This window comes from Amblyraja radiata, chromosome 1 (assembly GCF_010909765.2).
Source record: "Amblyraja radiata isolate CabotCenter1 chromosome 1, sAmbRad1.1.pri, whole genome shotgun sequence".
Taxonomy (NCBI): domain Eukaryota; kingdom Metazoa; phylum Chordata; class Chondrichthyes; order Rajiformes; family Rajidae; genus Amblyraja; species Amblyraja radiata.
In genome coordinates, this window is record NC_045956.1 from 149,507,687 (window position 1) to 149,533,642 (window position 25,956).

The 25,956-nt window shown below is 42.6% G+C and overlaps 1 protein-coding gene across 1 annotated transcript in view; it reads right to left on the bottom strand.

The window, feature by feature from the left end:
- rai14 (retinoic acid induced 14) overlaps positions 1-25,956 on the bottom strand; it is a 173,556-nt gene that overhangs the window by 108,879 nt on the left and 38,721 nt on the right. Inside the window, exons 2-4 of the mRNA XM_033038357.1 lie at positions 15,584-15,588; positions 15,180-15,184; positions 1,850-1,980 (exon numbers count right to left, since the gene is read on the bottom strand). Coding sequence (XP_032894248.1) covers positions 1,850-1,980; positions 15,180-15,184; positions 15,584-15,588 — 141 coding nt within the window. The remainder of the gene's footprint in view (positions 1-1,849; positions 1,981-15,179; positions 15,185-15,583; positions 15,589-25,956) is intronic.

Genomic DNA, 25,956 nt, shown 5'->3' on the forward strand with positions numbered 1-25,956 from the left:
CTTGAGAATTTGTGAAATGATATCCCAGGACGACGAAAATTGACCTCAAACAACGATCTTCCTTTGTGTGAGACATGACTCCAACCAGTAAGATTTTTGTCCCCATTGACCACAAACTTTAGTTTTACCTGACACTTTAATGCTGCCCTGTCAAATGCTATCTTAACCTCAAAAACAGTCTCTCTCACCTCAAATTCAACTCCTTTTCCACATCTGAACTAAGTGGTTCTAGGGATTGACAGGTCTGATATTGGTGAATAAATGCTGCTGAATAGCACTGTGGATGATGGCGCCCATCACCTTATTGACGATTGGCAGCAAATTTATTGAGCAGTTATTAGCAGGATTGGATTTGTCTTTTTAGTTTTGAAGGCGGCATAGTTGGATCACATTATTATTGGACAGATACCAGTGTTTTAAATGTACTGGTACAGCCTTGCTAGCAAAACAGCTTGCTCCAGAGTCCAGGTCTTCAAAACTACAGTTGGAATGAAATCTGGTCACATGGCCTTTGCTGTTTACAATGTACTCAGCCATTTCTTGCTATCACAGGGCAAATTGAATTAGATGTGTCCCGACTTCGAAAACATTGGAGGTCTCAGTAACAGTCAGTTAGGTTATTTATTTGCCACTTCTGGCCGAATGTGACAGTGAACGCTTCAGCTTTGTCACGAGCACTCACAAGCTTGCTCTGCCACCTCTGTGGAGGGGGTTAATCTTGCAGCATTCTCCTCATTTTATATGTTTGACTCTTCTCTGCTATTCTGGACTGGATGAGGCAGGATGAGTTTTAATTTGATCCATTAATTACAAAATCTATGCCTCTGTCTACTGTCCAATGTTTAGTAGCATGCAGGTAGTCCTGTGTTGCAGCTTTATCAGTCAGCTTTTCGATATGCTGCTGCTGCTGCTCCCAGCATGCCATCCTATCTTCTAGTGGCATCAAGATCAATGCTCTGGGTTGACACTAATGATAGAATGAAAAATGTTGGTCATGAGATCACAGATTGTGTTGGTGAACATTTGCCTCTTAAATGTAGTAATTTTGCCCCATTTCACCACTTCCTCCAGCAGATTAGCTGAATTCTGCTCCTATGTCTTATGATCGTAAGGTCCTCTCCTGATATATATATGTGCACATTTTTCAGGGGGATATTTAGCAGGGCAGATATCCTTCCATATACCCCCTCAATCCCATTGAAAGACCATCACTGGAGCACATATGCCAATTGCAACATAATGACTTGTGTGAAGCATGTTTTTGTTTTAAACACCATAGAGCTAGCTACATTTCCTCAAATTCTATTAAATGTATGAAGGGACATAACAATTTTCAACGCCATGCACAACTTTAATAAACTTAATTTCACTGCAATGCAACTATCAATTTAGGTTAAGTTCTCAATCTGTATCAAACAAACACATCAGCCATCAAAATGAATGAAATAGAATTAGTTTGCAATAAATAATTTCAAAATACAATTACAAACATTTATAATAATGAATGCATCACTAATGCATATCTTTCAAAGACCGATGTTGAGGGTGTGGAATGGAGATCTGAGACTGGAAATGATAGAACCAACATATTCATGGAACATAATAAATATTTAACTCTAACCAAAAAATCAATATATTCAGCATCATTATCAATGCAGCAACTCTAGCCTTTTTTCTATGACCAAATGTTGCACTGAGATCTTACACTGAAGAAATACCAATAAAACGGGAACAATTACAAATAGAATTAATTGAAAATATGAATTTTCACAGTGATAGACAACAATTATAAAAATGTTATATTTTCCAGCCTTTTAAAAGCAGGAGGGCAGCAATTTAATTCACTTACGCAGACTTCCCATCGTTATCCAGCTTGACGGGACTGATCCCTTTTTTGCCCAAAAGAGCTGCCACTTTCTCTGTTTCGCCATGCTCCACAGCTTGCAGTAGTCGTTCATCATTTTTATTCCACTCATTAGCCTGCAATGCAGAAAGAGAAACCGAATGAGTACGGAGATATAGGATTCTGTGTTCAGGCACTTAAACTGCTCAGACACAAGCAATGCATTAAGCAGAAACCTAATGTGGAGAATCTGATGCACATCCACATCCATAGGTATTACATTTTCCCTCCCCGGTCCCAAACATCTGAAAAGGAAGCTGAATTAAAAGACCTTACAGTTGACACAAATATCTAGACAAAAGAATTTCAGATCTTGCAAAGCGTTCTCCATAACAACATTTAACTGCACTCGTCAGAGACCCATCAGTTTGCATATGCCGCACCACAAATGCCACTGAAAACTGCTGATATCAGCTGTTTAAGATACTGACTGGCTCTCTGCCCAACCAGGTCCTGTGGGAATCACATTGTGAATTTCCTCTTCCGAAGACAAAGGCTGATCAGTCTGTGATTTCCACATATTTTCCGATTGTGATTTATTTATTTTTCCGATTGTGAAATACTACTTCACATTTCGTAGTATATGCATTTTATATTATTCAATACTTTTATAGCAAAATTCCTGATGTAATTAAATAATGTGATGAGTAGATGCTGCACCTAACTGTGCTTGTAATTTAGTTGAGATTTTTAAATGTTATCATATTTATGAGCATTATGTGACTATATTAAATCATTGTTCGCGGTGACCAAGGGTAGACCCGGCCAGCCACCCGTGGCCACTTGCAGTGTGAGGTCTAGTTCACCTCACCTCTTTTCCAGCTTTCTCTCCCCACTACAATCAGTCTGAAGAAGGGTCCTGACCTGAAACGTCAGCTATTCATGACCTCCATGGATGTTGCCTGGCCCGCTGAGTTACTCCAGCACTTTGTGTTCTGTGGTACACAAAAATGCTGGAGAAACTCAGCGGGTGCAGCAGCATCTATGGAGCGAAGGAAATAGGCAACGTTTCGGGCCGAAACCCTTCTTCAGACTGATGGGGGGTGGGGGAGGGGCGGGGAGAAAAACGGAAAAAGGAGGAGCCCGAGGGCTGAGGGAGAGCTAGGAAGGGGAGGAGACAGCAAGGGCTAACAGAATTGGGAGAATTCAATGTTCATGCCACCAGGATGCAGGCTCCCCAAGCGGAATATGAGGTGCTGTTCCTCCAACTTGTGTTCTGTGCAAGATTTCACTATCTGCAATTCTTTGTGTCAACCTTCTAAGCTATGATGACAATGAAGGAAATGGGCCAAGGTGACTACACCGATCACTCAATGATCCCCAAGTAAAACAAAGACAAAAAGAAATAGAGAAGAAACAAAGAACTGCAGATGCTGGTTAACACACAAAAGGACACAAAATACTGGAGCAACTCAGCAGGGCAGACAGCATCTCTGGGGACACCTGACAGTTTAAGTCGGGACCCTTCCTCAGATTTCAAGGCAAAAAAAAATAGGCTGCTGGAGGAACTCAGCAGGTCAGGCAGCATTTGGACAGATGACTTCTTGGGACGGGAGTCTTCTTCAAATTGAAGAGCAAGAGTAAAATGCTAATCGGTTCTGGTCATATTATCTGATGTAGATTTGCACAAATCATAGCATATTAGGAACTATGACTTCTGGCCTTCGTGGAACTTTACACTATTGAGAAACATTGTGGTAGTGGTAGAATGAGGAAGAATATCTAATATCAGAAATATCAGTAGAAAAGATCAGAGATTAGCAATATGTGTTCTTTCCCACAACCCGATGAGTTGAGCTTCCAAACCAGCCCATGTCATTGTGTGGCCACATGGAACAGTAAAATAAAATATAAAAACCATCACTCCAAGGAAACATTCTTGAATCTTAATCACTGGCTTCAGAACAGAGAGAAAGTCAACCAGACTTTCCACCAAATACAAAATTTATAACATAAACTGCATGTGCTGGAAATCTAAAATGAAAATAGAAAAAAGTTTGGGAAATACTCTGCTGGTCAGACTACATCTGTGCTAAAAATGTAGTTAACATTTCAGGTGGAAAACTCTGATGGAATTAGAAAAGATGCCCATTAAGCTGCAGAGAGGGTGGAGGAGGGGAAATATCACCAATTGGGTAAAAACGAGATGACCATGCCGATAAACTGTAAACAAGATTAACGAGTGAATGCTACCAGTTAGAGAGTCAGAACATAGACAAAAAAGTAGGAGTTGCAAACCACAGAGCAGGCAGACATGCCCAGCAAGTCAGGCTAGAGTGTCCTCCACTTTCACCAAAAAGGAAAAACAAAAACGAGCCAAACCAGTATCACAGATGGATGACAGATAGAGGCAGAGAAATCAAGTTACCTGAAGTACTATAATTCTAAAAACTGACCAAGTGGCTGCAACATGCCAGACCAGGAAATTGGGTGCTGTTGCTCAAGCTTGCATTGGGCCTCACTGTGTTAGTGCAAGAGTCAACAGGCCAATAGGACAGGTGGAAGTAGCACGTAAAATTCAAATGGCAGCAGTGTGAAGTCCAGAGTCACCCATGCAGTCTGAATGTTGGTACTCCACAAAGCAGTAATTGAATCTACCTTTGTTTTTTTTCCATGTAGAGAAGACTACATTGTGAGCACCAAATGCTGTGCACTATGTTGGAATAAGTGCAAGTGAATTACTGCTTCAGCTGGAAAGACTGTTTGTTTCCCTGGATGGTAGGAATGAAATAAATGAAAGGACAACTTTTTTCATTGCCTGCTGTCGCAAGGAAAAGTGTTGTAATAAGGAGTTGGGTTAGAGGAAATGGAAAAAAACGGACCGGAGTCATGAAAGGAGCAGGAGGAATCCCAGGGATATCTGTGCAGAAAATCTCATGATTGGAGTGAATACGATGGAGATGGAAGAACAGAAAAGAGTCCTTACAGGCAATGTGAGAAGGGAGTAGCTGTGGGAGTCAATAGATTAGTGATGGATATTTAATTAGCCTAGTACCTGAAAGGGAGACAGAAAGATGCAGAAGAGAGTCAGTCTTCAACCACTGGCAGCAAAAATCATGAGATTGTCAAGTCCTGCCTGAGCAAAAGAAACAGCACTAATGTAGGCATCATGGTAGCAGAAAAAGAGTTGAGGGACAGGCCTAGGTAAGTCTGAAACAAAGACTATTCCACATATCACACAAAAAGATAGGAAAAGCTTCAGCCCACGTGAGTGCCCACAATCTACACTTTGATCTGGAGAGAGAGAGTGGAATTGAAGTTGTTCAATGCGACCATACAAATGAGTTCGTTTGTGGAGGGATACTCTGCTCAAGGAAGCGGGAGGTTCTCAGACTATTGTGATGTTGCGGAATGGAGACGAAAAGGGATTGTACATATATGGTAAAGACAAGCCTATGGGGATCAGGGAATTCTAAACTTTTCAGGACTGAAAACCTAACACCTTGGTGGGAAAGTGACTGGAAAGGATTCTGATGAGTGGACCGACAATGATTTATTAGGAATAGTCAGCATGGTTTTGTGCGTGGGAGATAGCATTTAATGAATTTGATAGAGTTTTCTGAAAAAGTACCCAATAAGTTTGATGAGAGCAGAGCAATAGACATAATCTATATGGACCTCAGCCAGACCTTAAATAATGTTAGACTGCACTGGAAGGTTACACCACATGGGATCCAAGAAGAACACACTACCTGGATTGAGAATTGGTTTTGGTTTCTGGACTGGAGGCATGACTAAATATGTGCCTCATGGATTGGTGCTGGGCTCATTGTTGTCTTTTTAATAGTAAACTTTATTTTGTTCTCAAGGTCCAGACAAGGGACAACATTACATAAAAATACATTGCATATTAAAAAAAATCATAAAATACATATAAAATCTTAGTATATCACATAAAAGCATCATAAATTATATATTTTAAAAAACACAAAACATGAATAAAAATCCAGAATAAAAAAGAATGATCAATGTCCTACAACGAGACAGCGATATTAGTGTCTCCACAACTGGGATTCGTAGCCTGTAGTGCTAAACCTTATGTTTGATAATTACATTTTTAGAGTCATTTATCCTGCAAATGAATTTATACATATGATTTCTTAGGATAGTGTAAATGATTGATGTAACACAGTTCACATGCACTAACCAATCTACAGATAGCTTCTAAAGTACTGACTCCTGCAGCCACAAACATGTTACTAGCACTACACCATCTAGGTTTCCTAAAGCCCCTGTCCCACGGTACAAGGTAATCCACGAGTTCTCCTGGATTTTCCCGATTCGAACTCGGGGAATATCCGTAGCGGGTCCGTAGTTCATGGATGTCTCGTAGCGGCTCGTAATGCTAACGGTAGGTATAAAAAGTAAACTTTTTTTTTCATCACAAGCATATTTTTACTCGTGGACATTTTTTGCAATGAGGAAAAACCGTCACGAGTTACCGGATGTCCCGAGTACCTGCCGTTAGCTTTTTCGAGCCACTACGAAACATCCCACGGTCTCCTATGGACCCGCTACGGTCATTCTCCGAGTTCGAATCAGGGAAAAACACGGGAGAACTCGTAAATTACCTCATACAGTGGGACAGGGGCTTTAGCAGTATTCTCATGGCATCATTATAGGCAAGCTTTAGTCTCTGCAAACTTGTCTTTCCATAGTTTGACCACAGGTGTGCAGTGTAGAGTGGTGCGCAATATGCTCTAAACAGCGGCATCTTCACCACATCTGTACACGCACCAAACTTACGCAAGAGAATATTCGCCCGTACATACAGCATACGTCGTTGCCTATAAATATCCTCATCATCTGTCATTTGTTCTGTGTAAAATGCCCTAGATATTTTACCTTATTACGGACACTAAGATTATTCAGACAATTTAAAATCAGGAAATTTTAGACATTTATCCTCTTTGGTTCTACAGATCATAACAGCACTCTTACAAGCATTATATTTAATATCATGTTCCACACCAGACACTGAACATATAGTAAGGAGCTACTGGAGACCAGCGCTAGATGGACTGAAGACCACAAGATCATCTGCATACATAATATGGTTCACTAAAATATTACCAATCATGCACCCAGTGTTACAGGCTTTCAATTGTTTGGACAGATCATCAGTATAAAGATTAAAAAGGACTGGGGACAAAATTCCCCCTAGTCTAACACCATTGCTAACCCCAAATAGGGCTGAGACCCTATTGCCCCATTTTATTTGCATAGTCTGGTGGGCATACCAATAAGCCAGAATTCTCACAATGTATTTAGGCAACTCTCTTTGACTCATTTTAACAAACAGCTTTCTGTGATTAACACGGTCAAAGGCTTTGGAAGCATCAATAAAGCACAAAAGGATTGAAGTTTTTGCCTCTATATTTGTTTACAATCTCCTTTAGGGCATGTATGCACAAGTCAGTGCCATGTTTAGCTTTAAAACCAAACTGGTTATCTATGCAGTTAACAAACTCATTTACTCTATCCAACAGAACTATTTCTAAGACTTTTGACAATATGCTGGCTAAAGCTATGGGTCTGTAATTATTTAGGCTGCCTACTTTACCAGCTTTGTTCTTAATGCAGAGGCAGTGAAGAAAGCAAATGGTATGTTAGCATTTATAGCAAAAGGATTTGAGTATAGGAGCAGGGAGGTTCTAATGCAGTTGTACAGGGTCTTGGTGAGACCACACCTGGAGTATTGCGTAGTTTTGGTCTTCTAATCTGAGGAAAGACATTCGTGCCATAGAGGGAGTACAGAGAAGGTTCACCAGACTGATTCCTGGGATGTCAGGACTTTCATATGAAGAAAGACTGGATAAACTCGGCTTGTACTCGCTAGAATTTAGACGATTGAGGGGGGATCTTATAGAAACTTACAAAATTCTTAAGGGGTTGGACAGGCTAGATGCAGGAAGATTGTTCCCGATGTTGGGGAAGTCCAGAACAAGGGGTCACAGTTTAAGGATAAGGGGGAAATCTTTTAGGACCGAGATGAGGAAAACATTTTTCACACAGAGAGTGGTGAATCTCTGGAATTCTCTGCCGCAGAAGGTAGTTGAGGCCAGTACATTGGCTATATTTAAGAGGGAGTTAGATGTTGTCCTTGTGGCTAAAGGTATCAGGGAAAGAAGGCAGGTACGGGAAACTGAGTTGGATGATCAGCCATGATCATATTGAATGGCGGTGCAGGCTCGAAGGGCCGAATGGCCTACTCCTGCACCTATTTTCTATGTTTCTATGTTTCTATGACCTGCACCAAAATATGATCCAAGCCACTTGCTTTGTTATTGGACATGGCATGATACACCTCATGTGACATAATCACCATTGAGTCATTACTCTCAATATTGTCCACCCTATACAAATCACCTTGGACACAGTTGAATAAAGTGCTATAATGTTGTGGCCATAACTCCGTGATATTAGCTGTTCCAGAGATTCCATCTACAGTGCATGGTAGAGATGTTTTGCAACTGTTAAGAGCTCTCACTTCTTTCCAAAAATCAGTAGTATTGTTACTTAGCAGCTTCTTAGCCATGGAATCAGCCCTCATAGCTTGTTAATTTTTACAGATGAAGTGAACAGCATACTTATATCTTACATTAGTGAGCTTCTTGTACTCAAACACAGGCCCCTGTCTGGGTCTACCTGCCATAGCCCATGATTTGGTGGCTTCACGGGCTTCAGTATGATACTCAGCTACATACTTATTCCAGCCAGGCCTGATGTTATGCTTCTTATTTTTATGCTTGCAGTAGGTCTTACTGCCTACATATAAGGCGCTTACTATATCATTATACATGGAGCAGATATCTCTCCTATGCTTCATATCCTTACAATTAACATTACTACACATCATTGCATCTTTCGGTAGATGAATATTGCTTAAGGATTGATCTGTATGGGCATAATTGGCTAAGATGTCTTCCTTTGTGAGGGTTGACTAGTCCAGTTTTTCTGTGTTAAAGCTATTTCTATCTCTGGATACCACAGGTAGGTGTTCAACATTTATTGTCATAGCAACAGTCAGTCTGTTATCTATTGTAACATTTTGGATGAGAATGTACAAGGCATGATTAGAAAGTTTGCAGATGACATTAAAACAGGTGGTACCATACACAGCGAAAATGATTATCAAGAATTACAGCAGGATCTAGGTCAGCTGGATGTGGGCTATGGAATGGCTAGGTCATGATCTTTACAGTGAACCTTAGCGTCCTGTGGAGTGTTGTAGAGCAAAGGGATTTAAGAACACAAGTACTGTACATAGTTCTCTGAAAGTGATGTCATGGGTAGATAAGGTACTGAAGAAGGTTTTGACATGCTGGCCTTCATCAATCAGGGAATTGAGTATTAAAGTTGAAATGTAATGTTAAAGGTGTAAAATAAGTTGGTGAGGAGACACATTTGGAATATTGTGTTCAGTTCTGGTCATTCAGCTATAGGAGGGATATCATTAAGCTGGAAAGGTGCATGGAGATGATTTGCATAGATGTTGCCAGGACTCAAGGGTCTGAGCTACACTGAGATGTTGGGCAGGCTAGGACTTTATTCCTTGGAACGAATGAGGCTAAGGGGTGATCGCAAACGAGGTGCATATAACCATGAGGGGGAAGCAACTATAGCACACTCCTTCGTCTCATGTATAAAACTTCATAAATTTTGGAAATAAATCTTTGAAATCTTCTCAAAACGATTTAAAATAAAATTGGACCCTAACACAGAATTGATTATTTTCAGAACAATGGAAGCTTGCTCTGAGCTAACTTCATTTCAAATTTGTTTCCTTAACTATGGCTTGATAACGGCAAAAAAACCTATACTCAAATTTTGGAAAAAAGCACCCACCCCAACGCTTAAAATGTAGATCACAAGCATGTTTGAAATGTTACATCTCGAAGATATGAGATTTGTCTTAGCAGGAAAATCGGAACAATTCTTAAAAATATGGTTTAATCGATTTATTACAAGTATGGTGCAACATAACTCGGGAAATTAACCGTTTCAGAACTGGGTGAGGGGTGTGGAAAGACATGAAGTATGTATATTCCTTTTCTTTTCTGTTCTGTTTTGTTTTAATATTTTCTTCCCCTTTTTTTTCCTATTTCTTTTTTTGCTCTTCCTTTCTGGTCTTCTCTTTTTTTCTACATCTTTACGGGCTCTTTCTCTCCATCTATCCACAAACTACCAATTGTTAACTTCTGGGGCCTACACATCACTACTTTCCTTAATCTCTTCTTTTTTCTTTTTTTCTTGCGTCTATTATTTTTCTATTGTTAAATTTAAAACAAGAAGTTGTACACGAAATGTATTATTTTATATGCCATGGTTTATACGACTGTACATTGCTTCTAATAAAAATATTTTAAAAATAAATTAAAAAAAATATGACCATGAGGGGAATAGATTATGCATTCACCCAGAATCTTTTATCCCCCCACGGTGGGGGAATCATGAACTAGAGTGCATAGGTTTAAAGAGGGATGGGCAAGATTTAATAGGATTCTGTGGGAATTTTTTTATATAGATCATGTACCTCAGGCTGGTACAATAGCATTTAAAAGATATTTGGACAGGTTAATGGACAGGACACATTTTGGGGGATATGGGCCAGGCATGGACAGATGGGACAAACTTGGCATCTTGGTCAGCATGGATGAGATGGCCGAAGGACCAGTTTCTGTGCTATATGACTCAGGATACAAAATATAAAAAGGCATAAGCAGCAAAATGAAATTCTGCAACAAATGTGAACATTAGACTACATTTTAACATAATTTCTCATAGCTCTATTTTGAAATGTAATTTTCTTACCCATATTTTGGTGCAAAAATTTGAGAATATTTTAACAATAGCTTCCAATCGTGGTCTCCCCCTGTAATTCAAGCTGAAAGCATGCATGCACAACCTATGACACCCCACATTATTCTAAGATTACATGAGCAGTCTGTGAGACAAAGACCTAGGGTTGCCAGATCCCATAGAAATATACCACAGAAGTATTCAGACATAATTACTTTGCATGAAAATACATTACATAAATGAAAACTGTAGTTCTATTTTTATTACAACAAATAGTTTTCAAATGAGACTAACAACTAGTTACTTAAAAAAAATATGGCATTATCTGCAGAAGAATTGCTGGGCCAAAGTACTAGTGTCTCCCATCTCTTTGAATTGGTCCAATTATATTTTTCAGTACATATATCAAGCAGGCCAACATTTGGTTAAATGTTTCATCCAGAAAAATTATGCAATCACCAATGTACCACTTCCCCGGTATTGTACTTGGAAAGGTAGCTTAGAATGCATGTTCAAGGAACTTGATCAAACTTGAAGCTGAGAATGCTATCAACTAGCCAAGTTGGCACAGAGAAGAGAAAGGGATTATTTTTCAAATGAACAGCTATTTATAGTATCTGGGAGCATTAATACTATATTTGGATGTTTGTAGCTTTACCTGGACCTTCGAGCGGTGCATGGTCACTGTGACTGAAAATAATAATCTATAAAAGTACAGCCTATCTGTAATCATGCAATCATTTCTCTAGTCTTAAAACATGGCATTGCAAATATTTTAGCTAGCGGATTTAAAATTATAATTCAACATGAAATGAAATTTATGCATGGTGCAATATAGAAACATAGAAAATAGATGCAGGAGGAGGCCATTCGGCTCTTCGAGCCAGCACCGCCATTCATTGTGATCATGGCTGATCGTCCCCTATTAATAACCCGTGCCTGCCTTCTTCCCATATACCTTGACACCACTAGCCCCTAGAGCTCTATCTAACTCTCTCTTAAATCCATCCAGTGACTTGGCCTCCACTGCCCTCTGTGACAGGGAATTCCATAAATTCACAACTCTCTGGGTGATAACGTTTTTTCTCACCTCAGTCTTAAATGACCTCCCCTTTATTCTAAGACTGTGGCCCCTGGTTCTGGACTCGCACAACATTGGGAACATTTTTCGGGTCGGAAATGGCGGCGCTGCCTTGCAGCTGCGGCTCGCCTGCAGTCCGTTTGTCTTTCTTTTTTTGTTTTATTTTGTCCCGTTGTTGCAGTTTATTTCAGTTTATTTAGTTGTGTATGTGTGGGGGGTGGGTGTGGTATGTTTTTTGACTCTTCCTTCGGGGGGGGGGGGGGATGCGACCTTTCCTGCCGTATCCCCGTCTCCGTGTCCGTCTGCGCTGAGGCCTATCGCGGAGCTGGCGGCCTCCAACTGTGACCCGACCTCGAGGCTGCGGAGGCAGAGCCAGACTTACCAACACGAGGCTGGCCGACTTCGGGACTGTGCTTGCGGGGCGACCCAACTTCCGACCCAACTTTGGAGCCTCGGAGGCTTGGCCGTGGGCCAGTGGACGACATCATCGGGAGCTCGCAGGTGGTGACCTGTTTTTCCGGAGCTCCCGCAACTACAGCTTCGTCCGCTGGACTGGAGGGCGGCAGCTTCGGCAGCTTCGACCGCCCTAGGCCGCGGAGTTTGAACCGGCCCGTTTGCGGAGCACGGATTCAGCCGCGGGACTTACTTACCATCACCCGGCGGGGTCACAACATCGGAGGCCTGGATTGCCTCAGCGCAGAGGGAGAGCAAGGAGGGAAGAGACAATGACTTTGGGACTTTAAACTGTGTTGAGTGTTTGTTATTTATTCCATGTTATGACTGTAGGCTAAACCATTTCGTTGCACTGAAAAGTGCAATGACAATAAATTGAATCCAATCCAATCCAATCCAATTTTTCCTGCATCTAGCTTGTCCAGTCCTTTTATAATTTTATATGTTTCTATTAGATCCCCCTCATCCTTCTAAATTCCAGTGAATACAAGCCCACTCTTTGCAATCTTTCGTCATATGACAGTCCTGCCATCCTGGGGATGAACCTCGTGAACCTACGCTGCACTGCCTCAATAGCAAGGACGTCCTTCCTCAAATTAGGACACCAAAACTGCACACAATGCTCCAGATGTGATCTCACCAGGGCCCTGTACAACTGCAGAAGGACTTCTTTGCTCCTGTACTCAAATCCTCCCATTATGAAGGCCAACATGCCATTAGCTTTCTTCACTGCCTGCTGTACCTGCATGTTTTCTTTCAGTGACTGGTGTTGAAGGACTGGTGCGCAGTAGTCAATTTACTGCACTAGTTATCCAAATGTCTCAATTAACAATCAGAGAGTGTAGAGAATCGGGGAATTGCAGATGTTTCTTACAAAAAAAAGACAAAGTGCTGGAGTAACTCCGCAGGTCCGGCTGATGTTTCATGAGGTAAGTTATTGACCAAGATTTAAATGTTAAAATAAGATACAATAAAATAGCATGATCAGAATCCGGACTTTCCCTTCTTTGAGAAAGAATTAAAAAATCAAAACCCCAGACATGGCATAGTTTGAAACTCAGTGATCTACTGAGCAGCAGTAATCCTTGCCCTACTATATTGTTCTAAGACATGGTCTGCCTGTAGTAGACATTCTAAAGAAAAAATAGGATCAACCCTGTTTACACAAAATTATTCTAATTCAGTGGAAAGATGACCAAATCAATATGTGTACTCTTCCAGCCAATCACCCCCAGGATTGTGGACCAAGTTACTTTGGCAGTTATAATGGGCTAGCCAGAATGTTCACTTTCCTCCACCCATAATTAGGAGGCATATAATTCAGCATTGTTTGACACAAATTTGCTGTAGAATGTTAATTAAGTGCTTGATTCTTTTTTTGCATCAATTATTGTATTGTAGTTTAAATGCAAAATCAAGGCCATTGGAAGACTGAGGGACTACTCAAGACGAGTTGAAAAAAATATCAAGGTCGTGTTGACTTGCCGAAGTAAAAGGCCTCCTACGACCTCCCACTACTATGTCCACGACCTCCTACGACTATGTTCACGACCTCCTACGACTATGTCTACGACCTCCTACGACCTCCCTTGACCTCAGTCTTCCACACCTAAGACCAACTACGACTAGCTACGTGTGGAAATGATCACTTGATAAAATGATGTCATGTTTGCATTTTTTCTTCTTGGGCCAGTTACCGACCTACGACTACCTGCGATTATCATCACGACCTACTACGACCTACCTACGAGTAAAAAGTGTCCATTTTTTCCATGCCAACCTTCTTTTTTAAACTCGTGGACATTTTTTATCAGGCTGGAAAAAACGCAACGACCTACTTGAGGTCACGAGTACGCGGAGACCACTCACGAGCATGAGGAAGAGTGACCTACGATCTCCTGGCGACCATACTGCAAGTACGAGTCAAGGGCAAACTCGGCAGAGGTCGCCAATTAGGTCGTGAAAGTGGAACAGGGGCTTTAGAGAGCAGAGTGATATTGACATGTTGGTGAAATGGGCAGGATTTAATCCAGACAAATCCAAGGTGAATTTTGGGAGTGTTTATGAGGCTGGGACATACACCATGAATGGTAGGGTCTTAGGGCTTATTCTGAAAGATGAAAGAGTAAAAATCCACAGATAATTGAAGGTGGCAATTTTGGGCAGCTAATGTGATTAGGAAGGCATTTGGGGTACTGGCCTTCATTTGTTTGGGTATTAAATACAGAGGCAGGGAAGTTATGCACCAACAAAATATCTTGGTAGAGCATCAGTTGGAGTCTTGTATGCAGTTCAGGTTACATTTTTATAGCAAGGATATAATAGCGCTGGAGAGCATGCATATTCACTGAGATGTTGCCTTGGATGAAGCAGTTCAGTTAGAAGGAGAGATTGAGGAAGCAGAGTTTGTTTCCATGGAGTGGAGGAGGTTAAGAAGGGGTTAGAAGGGGTTAAGAAGGGACTGAGGTACATAACGCAAGATATGTATAAAATCATGAGAAAAAAAGATCGGGTAGATGCACAGAGTCTCCTGCCCAGAGTAGGGGATCCAGAGGACATAGGTTCAAGGTGAAGGGGAAAAGATTTAATAAGAATCCGAGGGGTAACGTTTTCACACAAAGGGTGGTGGGTGTATGGAACAAGCTGCCAGATGAGGTAGTTGAGGCTGGGACTATTCCAACAGTTAGACAGGTACATGGATAGGACAGATTTGGAGGGATCAGCCATGATCATATTGAATGGCGGTGCAGGCTCGAAGGGCCGAATGGCCTACTCCTGCACCTAATTTCTATGTTTCTATGTTTCTATCTGGATCAAGCGCAAGCAGGTGGGACTAGTGTAGCTGGGACGAGTGTAGCTGACAGCCAGTGTGGGAAAGTTGGGCCGAAAGGCCAGTTTCCACACTATCATTCTATGACTCTATGGTATGGACCTCTGTACAGCAGCTGACAATTTAGAAATAAATTTTCATAAAACTCCAGCAAGTCACTGTTTATTACGTTGAGTTACAATTTACAATGATGTTCAAGAGGAGGCTGTTGTCCTGACACAAGAGTGCCAGATCAGCCACCTCCTCCCGCTAGGCCTTCTCAAGTCAAGTTCAAGTTCAAGTTAGTTTATTGTCATGTGTCCCTGTATAGGACAATGAAATTCTTGCTTTGCTTAAGCACACAGAAAATAGTAGGCATTTACTACAAAACAGATAAATGTGTCCATATACCATGATATAAATATATACACACATGAATAAATAAACTGATAGTGCAAATAACAGAAAGTGGTTGGTAATAATCAGAGTTTTGTCCGAGCCAGGTTTAATAGCCTGATGGCTGAGGGGAAGTAACTATTCCTGAACCTGGTTGTTGCAGTCTTCAGGCTCCTGTACCTTCTACCTGAAGGTAGCAGGGAGATGAGTGTGTGGCCAGGATGGTGTGGGTCTTTGATGATACTGCCAGCCTTTTTGAGGCAGCGACTGCGATAGATCCCCTCGATGGAAGGAAGGTCAGAGCCGATGATGGACTGGGCCGTGTTTACTACTTTTTGTAGTCTTTTCCTTTCCAGGGCGCTCAAATTGCCGAACCAAGCCACGATGCAACCGGTCAGCATGCTCTCGACTGTGCACCTGTAGAAGTTAGAGAGAGTCTTCCTTGACAATCCGACTCTCCGTAATCTTCTCAGGAAGTAGAGGCGCTGATGTGCTTTTTTGATGATTGCATTAGTGTTCTCGGACCAGGAAAGATCTTCAGAGATGTGCACGCCCAGGAATTTGAAGCTCTTGACCCTTTCAACCATCGACCCGTTGATATAAATGGGGCTGTGGGTCCCCCTCCTACTCCTTCCAAAGTCCACAATCAGTTCCTTGGTTTTGCTGGTGTTGAGGGCCAGGTTATTGCGCTGGCACCATATGGACAGTTGCTCGATCTCTCTTCTGTACTCTGACTCATCCCCATCAGTGATACGCCCCACAATAGTGGTGTCGTCAGCGAACTTGATGATGGAGTTCGCACTGTGGTTCGCTACGCAGTCATGGGTATAGAGTGAGTACAGCAGGGGGCTGAGCACGCAGCCTTGAGGTGCTCCCGTGCTGATTGTTATTGAGGCTGACACATTTCCACCAATACGAACAGACTGTGGTCTGTGGACGAGGAAGTCGAGGATCCAGTTGCAGAGGGATGCGCAGAGACCCAGTTCTGCGAGTTTGGTAACCAGTTTGGAGGGGATGATTGTGTTAAATGCCGAGCTGTAATCAATGAATAACAGCCTGACATATGAGTTTTTGTTGTCCAAGTGGTCCAGTGCGGAGTGGAGGGCCAGCGAGATCGCATCCACCGTTGATCTGTTGTGGCGGTACGCGAACTGCAGTGGGTCCAGGTTTTTGTCGATGTAGGAGTTGATTTGCTCCATGATCAACCTCTCAAAGCACTTCATCACCACCGGCGTTAGTGCCACTGGTCGATAGTCATTGAGGCATGTCACCTTACTCTTCTTGGGCACCGGTATAATTGATGCCCTTTTAAAGCAGGTGGGGACCTCAGACCTCAGAAGTGAGAGATTGAAAATGTCCGTAAAAACTCCCGCCAGTTGGTCCGCACAGGTTTTTAGAACACGGCCGGGTATACCATCAGGACCAGGTGCTTTTCGGGGGTTCACCCCTCTGAAGGATTTCCTGACATCGGCCTCTGTGACTGAGACTGACACAAGAGTGCCAGATCAGCCACCTCCTCCCGCTAGGCCTTCTCATCGTTGTCTGAGATCAGGTCCACCACCACAGTGTCATCAGCAAATTTGATTATTGAGTTGGAGTTGAACCTTGCCACACAGTCATGTGTGTACAGGGAGTACAATAGGGGGCTGAGGACGCAACCCTGGGACGATCCTGTGCTCAGGGTGAGGGACTTCGATGTATTCCCTCTCATCTTGACTACTTTATATCATATACTAGACTAAGTGGGACCCGTTGGGTCCCATGTTCACACGGGACGGCTGGTCCCCCGACGCAATATTCCACTTCTCCACCAATTCCAATATTAGTGGCCAGTGGGGGGGCTTTCTGGAGTGCTGTTATGGGTTCTTGGGGTGGCAGCTCAGGCCCTCAAGCCTGATCTGCTGGCATCACACTCATGGCTGGTGGGCTGGCAGTTGACTCATGATTATTCCTTGAAATTCCATTTCAAGCAGGGTGCAAGTCCACCAAATTCAAATCCATGTTCCTACCATTTCAAGCAGGGTTCAAGGCCACCAAATTCAAGTGCAGTTTCTTACCACTATGAGTAGCAATGTTACAAAATTTTGAGATTTTTAAAATCAAGTCTGTAATTTATCCCATCAGATAAAGCATAAAAATAAGTTTAATTTGACACCTAATTCACTTTCATATCTCAAGTATTTATAAAGTTATGGCCATTTTCATACTCGGAAATGAGCATCTTGTTCCCTATTGATTTTCTATGGACATAACAAAAAAGCTGTGATCGTGAACAGTCAAAAGCCCATAACTTTCTTAAAAATTAAGAGAACTGAATGAAATTTTCAGTTATCATAGATTGAAGCATTCTGAAACAAATATAAAATAATCTTACTTGGATGACCTGAAATTAAAGCATATAATTAGTTAGTTACCTAATTGTAGCTAATTTCAGACTTCAATTACTAGATCTAAACATCTATCCATTTCTTAATAAATGATTAACATTTTTAAAAAGCCTAAATGTCCAAATAATATTCACAAATAATTCACAATAAAACATGATTTTTAAATCTCATTTACATTAATTTATAGGTCAAATGGAAGGAATTCAGTGTTCAATTGCTGTAAATAAATGCCCATTTAAATCAGCTTTCCAGTGGGTCCCTGTGGAACGCGCTGGTTTAGAACGTTCACATTGCGGTAGATTTGTACCCCAAATGCCCAGAAAAATACTGCGGGACATAATGGGCCCAAAATGAGCTACTCGCAATATTAAACTTTGTATAAAGGGATCTTTAGAAGCCCTTTTTAATGTAAAACTATACAGCATACCTTCAGATATTTGCTTTATGAGACCCTGCGGTTGCTGGCGGTCGCGGGTTTAGAGATTGATTTTTAAACTACTATAACTATTATACGAGGCCTTTAAAACTAATAATAGCTTTTGCGACGGGGTCTTCCAGCGATGTTTCGTTAATAATTAACTAGGCTGAACATCTTCGATTTGAACAGCCTAGAGAAAATCGCGTTTTAAACCCGCCCCCTCTAAACGGCGCCAAAATCGCGCACAACCGCAGCGGCAGATTTTCAACGACGCTTCAGGTAGGCTTTGCAACATACCTACTATGAGCAGGGTGCAAGGCCACCGAATTCAAGTGCAGTTTCCAACCACTTCAAGCAGGGTGCAAGGCCACCGAATTCAAGTGCATTTTCATACCACTTCAAGCTGGATCCAAGGCCACCAAATACAAGTGCAGTTTCATACCACTTTCAGCAGAGTGCAAGGCCACCAAATTCAGTGCAGTTTTATTCCACTTCAAGCAGGGTCCAAGGCCACCAAATTCAAATGCAGCTTCATACCATTTCATGCAGGGTGAAACCACCATAAAACCACACATAACACCAAACTCACAGTTCAGTACACATTCAGTGTGTTCAGTTGATTCACAGCTCAGACAGTCATGACCTCTCCCTCCCCCATCATGCAGAGACTGCCACACCCACACTTCTGGGTTTTATAACCCCTCCCCCTCCCACTGGAAAAGGTGTGGCTTTCAGGGCGTGATTGACAGGAGAGAGATTCTCAACATTTTTTAAACACTAATAACACTTTTATTTTTCATTGATGGGAAGTATTCTCTGCACCTGCTCAGCAGAGGGGGGACTGAGTAAGATGGCCAAAAATCACAGCCGTAAGTGTAGCGTTTTATCTAAAATCAATATACAGTGCAAACAGGAAGCAAGTGCATTTGCAGTAGTGCCTTTTAACTTCAAGCCAAATCACCCAAGCCACCATTTGCAGTAAGTAGTGCCTTTCAACCTCAAGCCAAAGCACCCAAGCCACCATTTGCAGTAAGTAGTGCCTTTCAACTTCAAGCAAAGCACCCAAGCCACCATTTGCAGCAAGTAATGCCTTTCAACTTCAAGCCAAAGCACCCAAACAACCATTTGCAGGCAGTGCCGTTTTACTTCAAACAAACCATATTTTTATTTTCAAACCACATTAAGGGTACTCACAGTTGTGTAGACATTTGTTCAGTGTTATTCAGAGCTCAGAGAGATGTGACCCTTGGCTTCATCCATCTTGCAGAGACTGTGAGGCACACCACTTCCTGGTTTTATAGTCCCTCCCCCTCCCTCCAGCAGGGGCAGCAGAGAGAATGGTGATTATTTTTAAACTTCAAGCCAAAGCTCCCAAGCCACCATTTGCAGTAAGTAGTGCCTTTTGAACTTTAAACCAAAGCTCTCAAGCCACCATTTGCAGTAAGTAGTGCCTTTCAACCTCAAGCCAAAGCACCCAAGCCACCATTTGCAGTAAGAAGTGCCTTTCAACTTCAAGCCAAATCCACCACCACCACCACCATTTCCAGTAAGTAGTGCCTTTCAACTTCAAGCCAAAGCACCCAAGCCACCATTTGCAGTAAGTTATGCCTTTCAATTTCAAGCCAAAGCATCCAAGCCACCATTTGCAGTAAGTTGTGCCTTTCAACTTCAAGTCAAAGCACCCAAGCCACCATTTGCAGCAAGTAGTGCCTTTCAACTTCAAGCAAAACACCCAAGCCACCATTTGCAGTAAGTAGTGCCTTTCAACTTCAAGCCAAAGCATCCAAACAACCATTTGCAGGCAGTGCCTTTTTACTTCAAACAAACCATATTTTCATTTTCAAACCACATTAAGGGTACTCACAGTTGTGTAGACATTTGTTCAGTGTTATTCAGAGCTCTGAGAGACGTGACCCTTGGCTTCATCCATCTTGCAGAGAGTGAGTGAGGCACACCACTTCCTGGTTTTATAGTCCCTCCCCCTCCCTCCAGCAGGTGCAGCAGAGAGAATGGTGAGATTTTAAAACTTCAAACCAAAGCTCCCAAGCCGCCATTTGCAGTAAGTAGTGCATTTTGAAATTAAACCAAAGCTCCCAAGCCACCATTTGCAGTAAATAGTGCATTTCAACTTCAAGCCAAAGCACCCAAGCCACCATTTGCAGTAAGTAGTGCCTTTCAACTTCAAGCCAAAGCACCCAAGCCACCATTTGCAGTAAGTAGTGCCTTTCAACTTCATGCCACCATTTGCAGTAAGTAGTGCCTTTCAACTTCAAGCCAAAGCATCCAAACAACCATTTGCAGGCAGTGCCTTTTTACTTCAAACAAACCATATTTTCATTTTCAAACCATATTAAGGGTGCTCACAGTTGTGTAGACATTTGTTCAGTGTTATTCAGAGCTCAGAGACGTGACCCTTGGCTTCATCCATCTTGCAGAGAGTGAGTGAGGCACACCACTTCCTGGTTTTATAGTCCCTCCCCCTCCCTCCAGCAGGGGCAGCAGAGAGAATGGTGATTTTTTTAAAAACATTAATATCTCTCCGATTTGTCATCGATGGGAAAAATCCGCCGCACCCGTAAGGCAGTGGGGGGGCTCTGTGCGAGGTGGCCAAAAATGACGGCCGTAGGTGGCGACGCTCTGTCGGAAATCGCAGCACAGTAGGCCAAAAGCGGTTAAGATCAGAGATTTAGTAATATAGATATAAATGACTTGTCCGTAAATGTAGATGCGTTGATTAGTAAGTGGAAAATGGGAGTCCAAACAAAATGAGAATAGTGTAGGAAAGAACTGCAGATGCTGGTTTAAATTGATGAAAGACACAAAATGCTGGAGTAACTCAGCAGAACAGGCAGCATCTCTGGAGAGGTATGGGTGACATTTCAGGTGCTTGGGTTTGTAACTGGAAACAAACACTGGGTAGCATGGTGGCACAGCGGTAGAGTTGCTATCACACAGCGCCAGACACCTGGGTTCGACCCTGACTATGGGTGCTGTCTGTATGGAGTTTGTACGTTCTCCCTGTGACCGTGTGTGATTTCTCCGAGATCTTCAGTTTCCTCCCACACTCCAAAGACGTACAGGTTTGTCGGTTAATTCAAGGTTCAAGGTCTTTTATTGTCACGTGTACCAATTAAGATACATTGACATTTAATTTACCATTGGATTCGATAATTGGCTTGGTATAAATGTAAATTGTCCCTAGTGTGTGTAGGATAGGGTTAATGTGCGAGGATCGCAGATCGGCGCGGATTCGTTGGGCCGAAGGACCTGTTTCCACGCTGAATCTCTAATCTAAACTCATTTGCACAATAACAATTGTTTTCAATTGACCGGTAAATAGACTATGATTTCACTTTAAAGATTCCTTTAAAAGTGTGATATCTCAGGTATTGATTGTGCAATGTTTGACAGAAACCATAGCGCTAAAATAAAACTGATTTCGTGTTCTGGTGTTGTTGTTTTATGAAGAAGTATTTCAAAACATGGTTATCAGTTATTAAGATCTGCCTTCAATGTTTTGTTCACAAAGGTGCACCTATGCTTCAAAATTTAGTTAACTCATCCGTGATATTCCTTTACCTTCAAACTTCAACATATTTGTACCGAGAATGCACTGTTTCACTGAGCCATTTACTCTCATTTTTAATAAAAAATTGTTTCTGAATTTCACTCTTTTCACCATTTTCTACCCAAAACTTACACGAACAAGTAACATCAAAAGCGTAAAATCTGATTGTTGCATTGATCGAACAACCTACTGTTACACTGACATTGACAAAATGTAAAGTAAATACATTTTAAATTCTGGAAATTTCAGGAGAGGATTTTCAACCAAAAAATAAATATTTCAGATGCACTAGAAATCAACCTCAACATTTAATCGTCTTTTCAGGATTGTGGCATTTTTATTTTAATCCCAAAATCCATCTAGATTTTTAAACTTTATTTTACAAACCATAAGAAATCCAAGAACATAAGACCCAATTAGTAATGCAATTTGGAACCAGAGGTAAGTTTTAAAATAGAACTTTCATTGTACATGCACTTCCTCGTACTTGTGCAAGTGACAATAAAATCAACTTAAATACAAAAAACCAATTTCAATTGGAGTACTTACATCTGCAGACAGAAACGAGCAGAGAAATATTCGTTTCATTATGTTGCTGTGGTTCTTTACTTATCTCCTTTTCACCTGTCAAGATCTGCTAGAAAGTATGCCGCTTTAAAATTTCACAGAAACAAAATTTCTCACTACTGCCGAATCAAAGCACTGCTCTAAGGACATGCACACTACACCCTATTCAACAGACCTCTGCATCTTTCAGAGGCTGGTGTCATTCAATTTCACACAATACAGAATTTCTATTGTACAATGGTACTAGAGGATATCTGGGACCAGCCATTTGTGTGTTACTGAGATACCAAATCGCAATGACACACTATTCATATTAAGCAAACAAAGCAAGGGAGAAGGCGACGTCACATTGACACATTCAGAAATAAATGATACAGTTTTGCTCCCTAATACAAGAGATAGCAGTCTGAACTGTGCAATTAAATCTAGGCTCTTAGGAAGGCATAGTGTATATTAAGGCATTATCTTTGGACAACTTAATCAGAATCAGAATCAGAATCAGATTTTATTTGCCAAGTATGTTTTGTGACATACGAGGAATTTCACTGGCCAGGTCAGTCGTACAATTAGAAGCAACAGACTCAAAAACACATTTTAACATGAGCATCCACCACCGTGACTCCTACACATTCCTCACTGTGATGGAAGGCGAAATAAAGTTCAAGTCTCTTCCTTTGTTCTTCCTCGGTCGGGGGCCTCGAGCCTCCGTTGACGGGACGGTCTTAACTCCCGTAGCCGGCGGCGTTCGGGCCCTCCGCAACGAGGAAATGTCAACTCCCCCGCACCAGGCGATCGAACCTCGCGTTGGGGCTGGACGAACCTTCTGTGGCATTGGAGCTCCCGACTCAGCCTCTCCCGAGACTGCGAGCCCTTGATGGTAAGTCCGCAGGCCGCGGTGGGAGCGATCCCAGGCGAGGGATCCGCAATGATGTTAAGTCCGTGCCCCTGGGAGGCCGCGGTGGGGCTCACGACAGTGCGAGGCGGCTCCCAGCTCCAGTGATGTTAGGCCGCAGAGCCCGGAGAATGTGATCCGAAAATTGATCACATCTCCGGGAAGGTAAGAACTTGAAAAAAAGGTTTCCCCGATTTCCCCGATTTCCCCCCTCCCCCCACATAAAGCAAACCGAAGAACATAAAACCAAACTTTAAACAGACGCTAAAAATAACAAAAAGGTGAAAAAATGAACAGACTGCCAGCAGGGCTGGCCATCTCTCCGGAGCCCCTGATGAAGTATTGTTGATATCAAATGGCACATTAATTTATGTGTACCTTGTGTGTTGTGACTGTCGGCAGACCAATCTCCCTCCGAGGATGAATAAAGTTTTATCGTATTATATCGTGTATTAAGACATTGTGTTAAGCCAACGAGGCTGCTGGTTAAGACCATATCTCGAACAACATTGAATTTAAATAGTTTTGCAAAAGTATACATGTCCCGGGGAGCCTCACATGCGGCAGCGGGAGTGTCCCAGAGAGCCACGCGGGCCCGCTGAACAACCGCACTGTCACCGACGAGATTGCTGACCGAAGCCTGGAATGCACCCCAGTACGCCCGACTCGCCCCACAGGCCTCCCAGGGGACAGCGAGGAAGCCAGGCGGCGAGGCCTGTCTGGGCCAAAGGAGCCTCAGCAGTGCCTGCGATGGAAGCCTCGGTGGCAGCAGCGGGCCTCGGCGGCAACAGGAGCGTAGCAGTCGATGAGCGTGAGCTGGGGAGTGGAAGACAATGGGGACCCGGCTTGGGGGGACCGCCTACACATTCCTCACTGTGATGGAAGGCGAAATAAAGTCCAAGTCTCTTCCTTTGTTCTTCCTCTGCCCAGGGGATAAGTCTGCATTTGCTTGTTTGTTTGTTTGTTCATTTGTTCCGGTGAAGGCGCTGTGCACACAGCAGTTCCCTCCCCCCCCCCCCCCCCCCCCCCCCCCCCCCCCAAAAAAAGTGGTGCCTAGGCCGGGTAAGGCAGTCGATATCGACCTCATCATAAATTCCGTGGCAATCGGTGGGTCAAACCTTTACCCCCTGTCCGGGGCTCTTGAACTCCGGTCTGGCCTGGAGCAGGCAGATCTGTTCCCATAGCAGACCTCTGCGGTCAATTGGTGGGTTGAATTTGCCCCCTGCATTCGGGTCTCTGGAACTCCAGCACAGCCGGAGCTGACAGATCCGTTCCCATAGCGAATTTTCGTGGCCAACTGGCGGGTCGAATTTACTCCCTGCGACCGGGGCTCTGGAATTCTGGCCTGGCCGGAGCCAGTATGTTCATTCACATAGCTGACATCAGAGGCCGACTTTATAGGCGATATCTCAGATCCTCAGCTCCCTACGCGGCCCGTTCTGATCCCATTCGACTCCTTTGGGAGGCTGTGACCTCTGTGCTCGCTTGTAATGGTGTTACAATGGAACTTTGCCCAAAGCCACTATACAGTCCATCTCTTTACATCATTAATTTCCAAGTATGATTTTGTGCAGGTAGGTAAGAGATGCTCTTGGCATCATGTTTGGCACAACCATTGTGTGCTGAAGTACATGTTCAGCTGTACTGTTCAAAGTTCTATGAGTTGAAATAATGGAAGTGCCCATTGTCAATGGTTCTTTTACCACTTGTAATGTATCTACAAAAGTGTCCATTTGTATCCTTTCCATTGGCTGGTTGCAGAAAGAGTACACAAAGTAGTGTAATGGCATTTACGTTTTATTTCGTAAAAGCCCTGTCCCACGGTACGAGTTCATTCCAAGAGCACTCCCGAGTTTCAAAAAAATCAAACTCGTGGTAAGCACGGAGAATGAACGTAGCGGGTACGTCGGAGCTCAGGGACGTCTCTTAGCGCTAACGGCAGGCACTCGAGAAGACTCGCTAACGGCAGGTAAGCACGGGAAGACACGTGAAGATTTTTCAACATGATGAAAATTGTCCACGAGAGCCCCGAGTACCGACGAGTGGCCAATACCGTAAATCTCCGATTTCGAATCAGCGCAAATTCGGAAGAACTCTTGAAATGAACACATACCGTGGGACAGGGCTTTAACAAAGCTAAACATATATGCTGTATCTCTAAATTCAACAGAAAAATGCAATACTAATCACTAATTTTTTTTAAAACAAAAAAAGCAATCTGATTACTTTGCACACATTTGGAAGGTTAGCATCAGCATTTTTGGTCTAAGTTTGTGTCACATTCTTCACTTAAGCTTCCAGATGGTATACAAACAACATTTACAAGACAATTAGACATAGATGGACAGCGAAATGGGATTAGCTTGATTAGGGGCAATTTTGATCGACATTTAAAAGCCATTTGGACAGATATATGGATATGAAAGGATTAGAAGGCCATGGGCCAAATGCAGGCCGATGGGACTCGTGTAGATGGGCATCTTGTTCGGCACGGACGTCGAGCCAAAGGTTCTCTTTCCGTGCTGTATGACTCTATGACATGGACAAATTGGGCTGAAGACCTAATTTTCTTGCTGTTCGACTACAACTTTAGACTTTTTCTTTTACTGTGCACAAAAAAATAATTGAGTAAATTCTCACCTATAGAGACATAGAAAATAGGTGCAGGAGTAGGCCATTG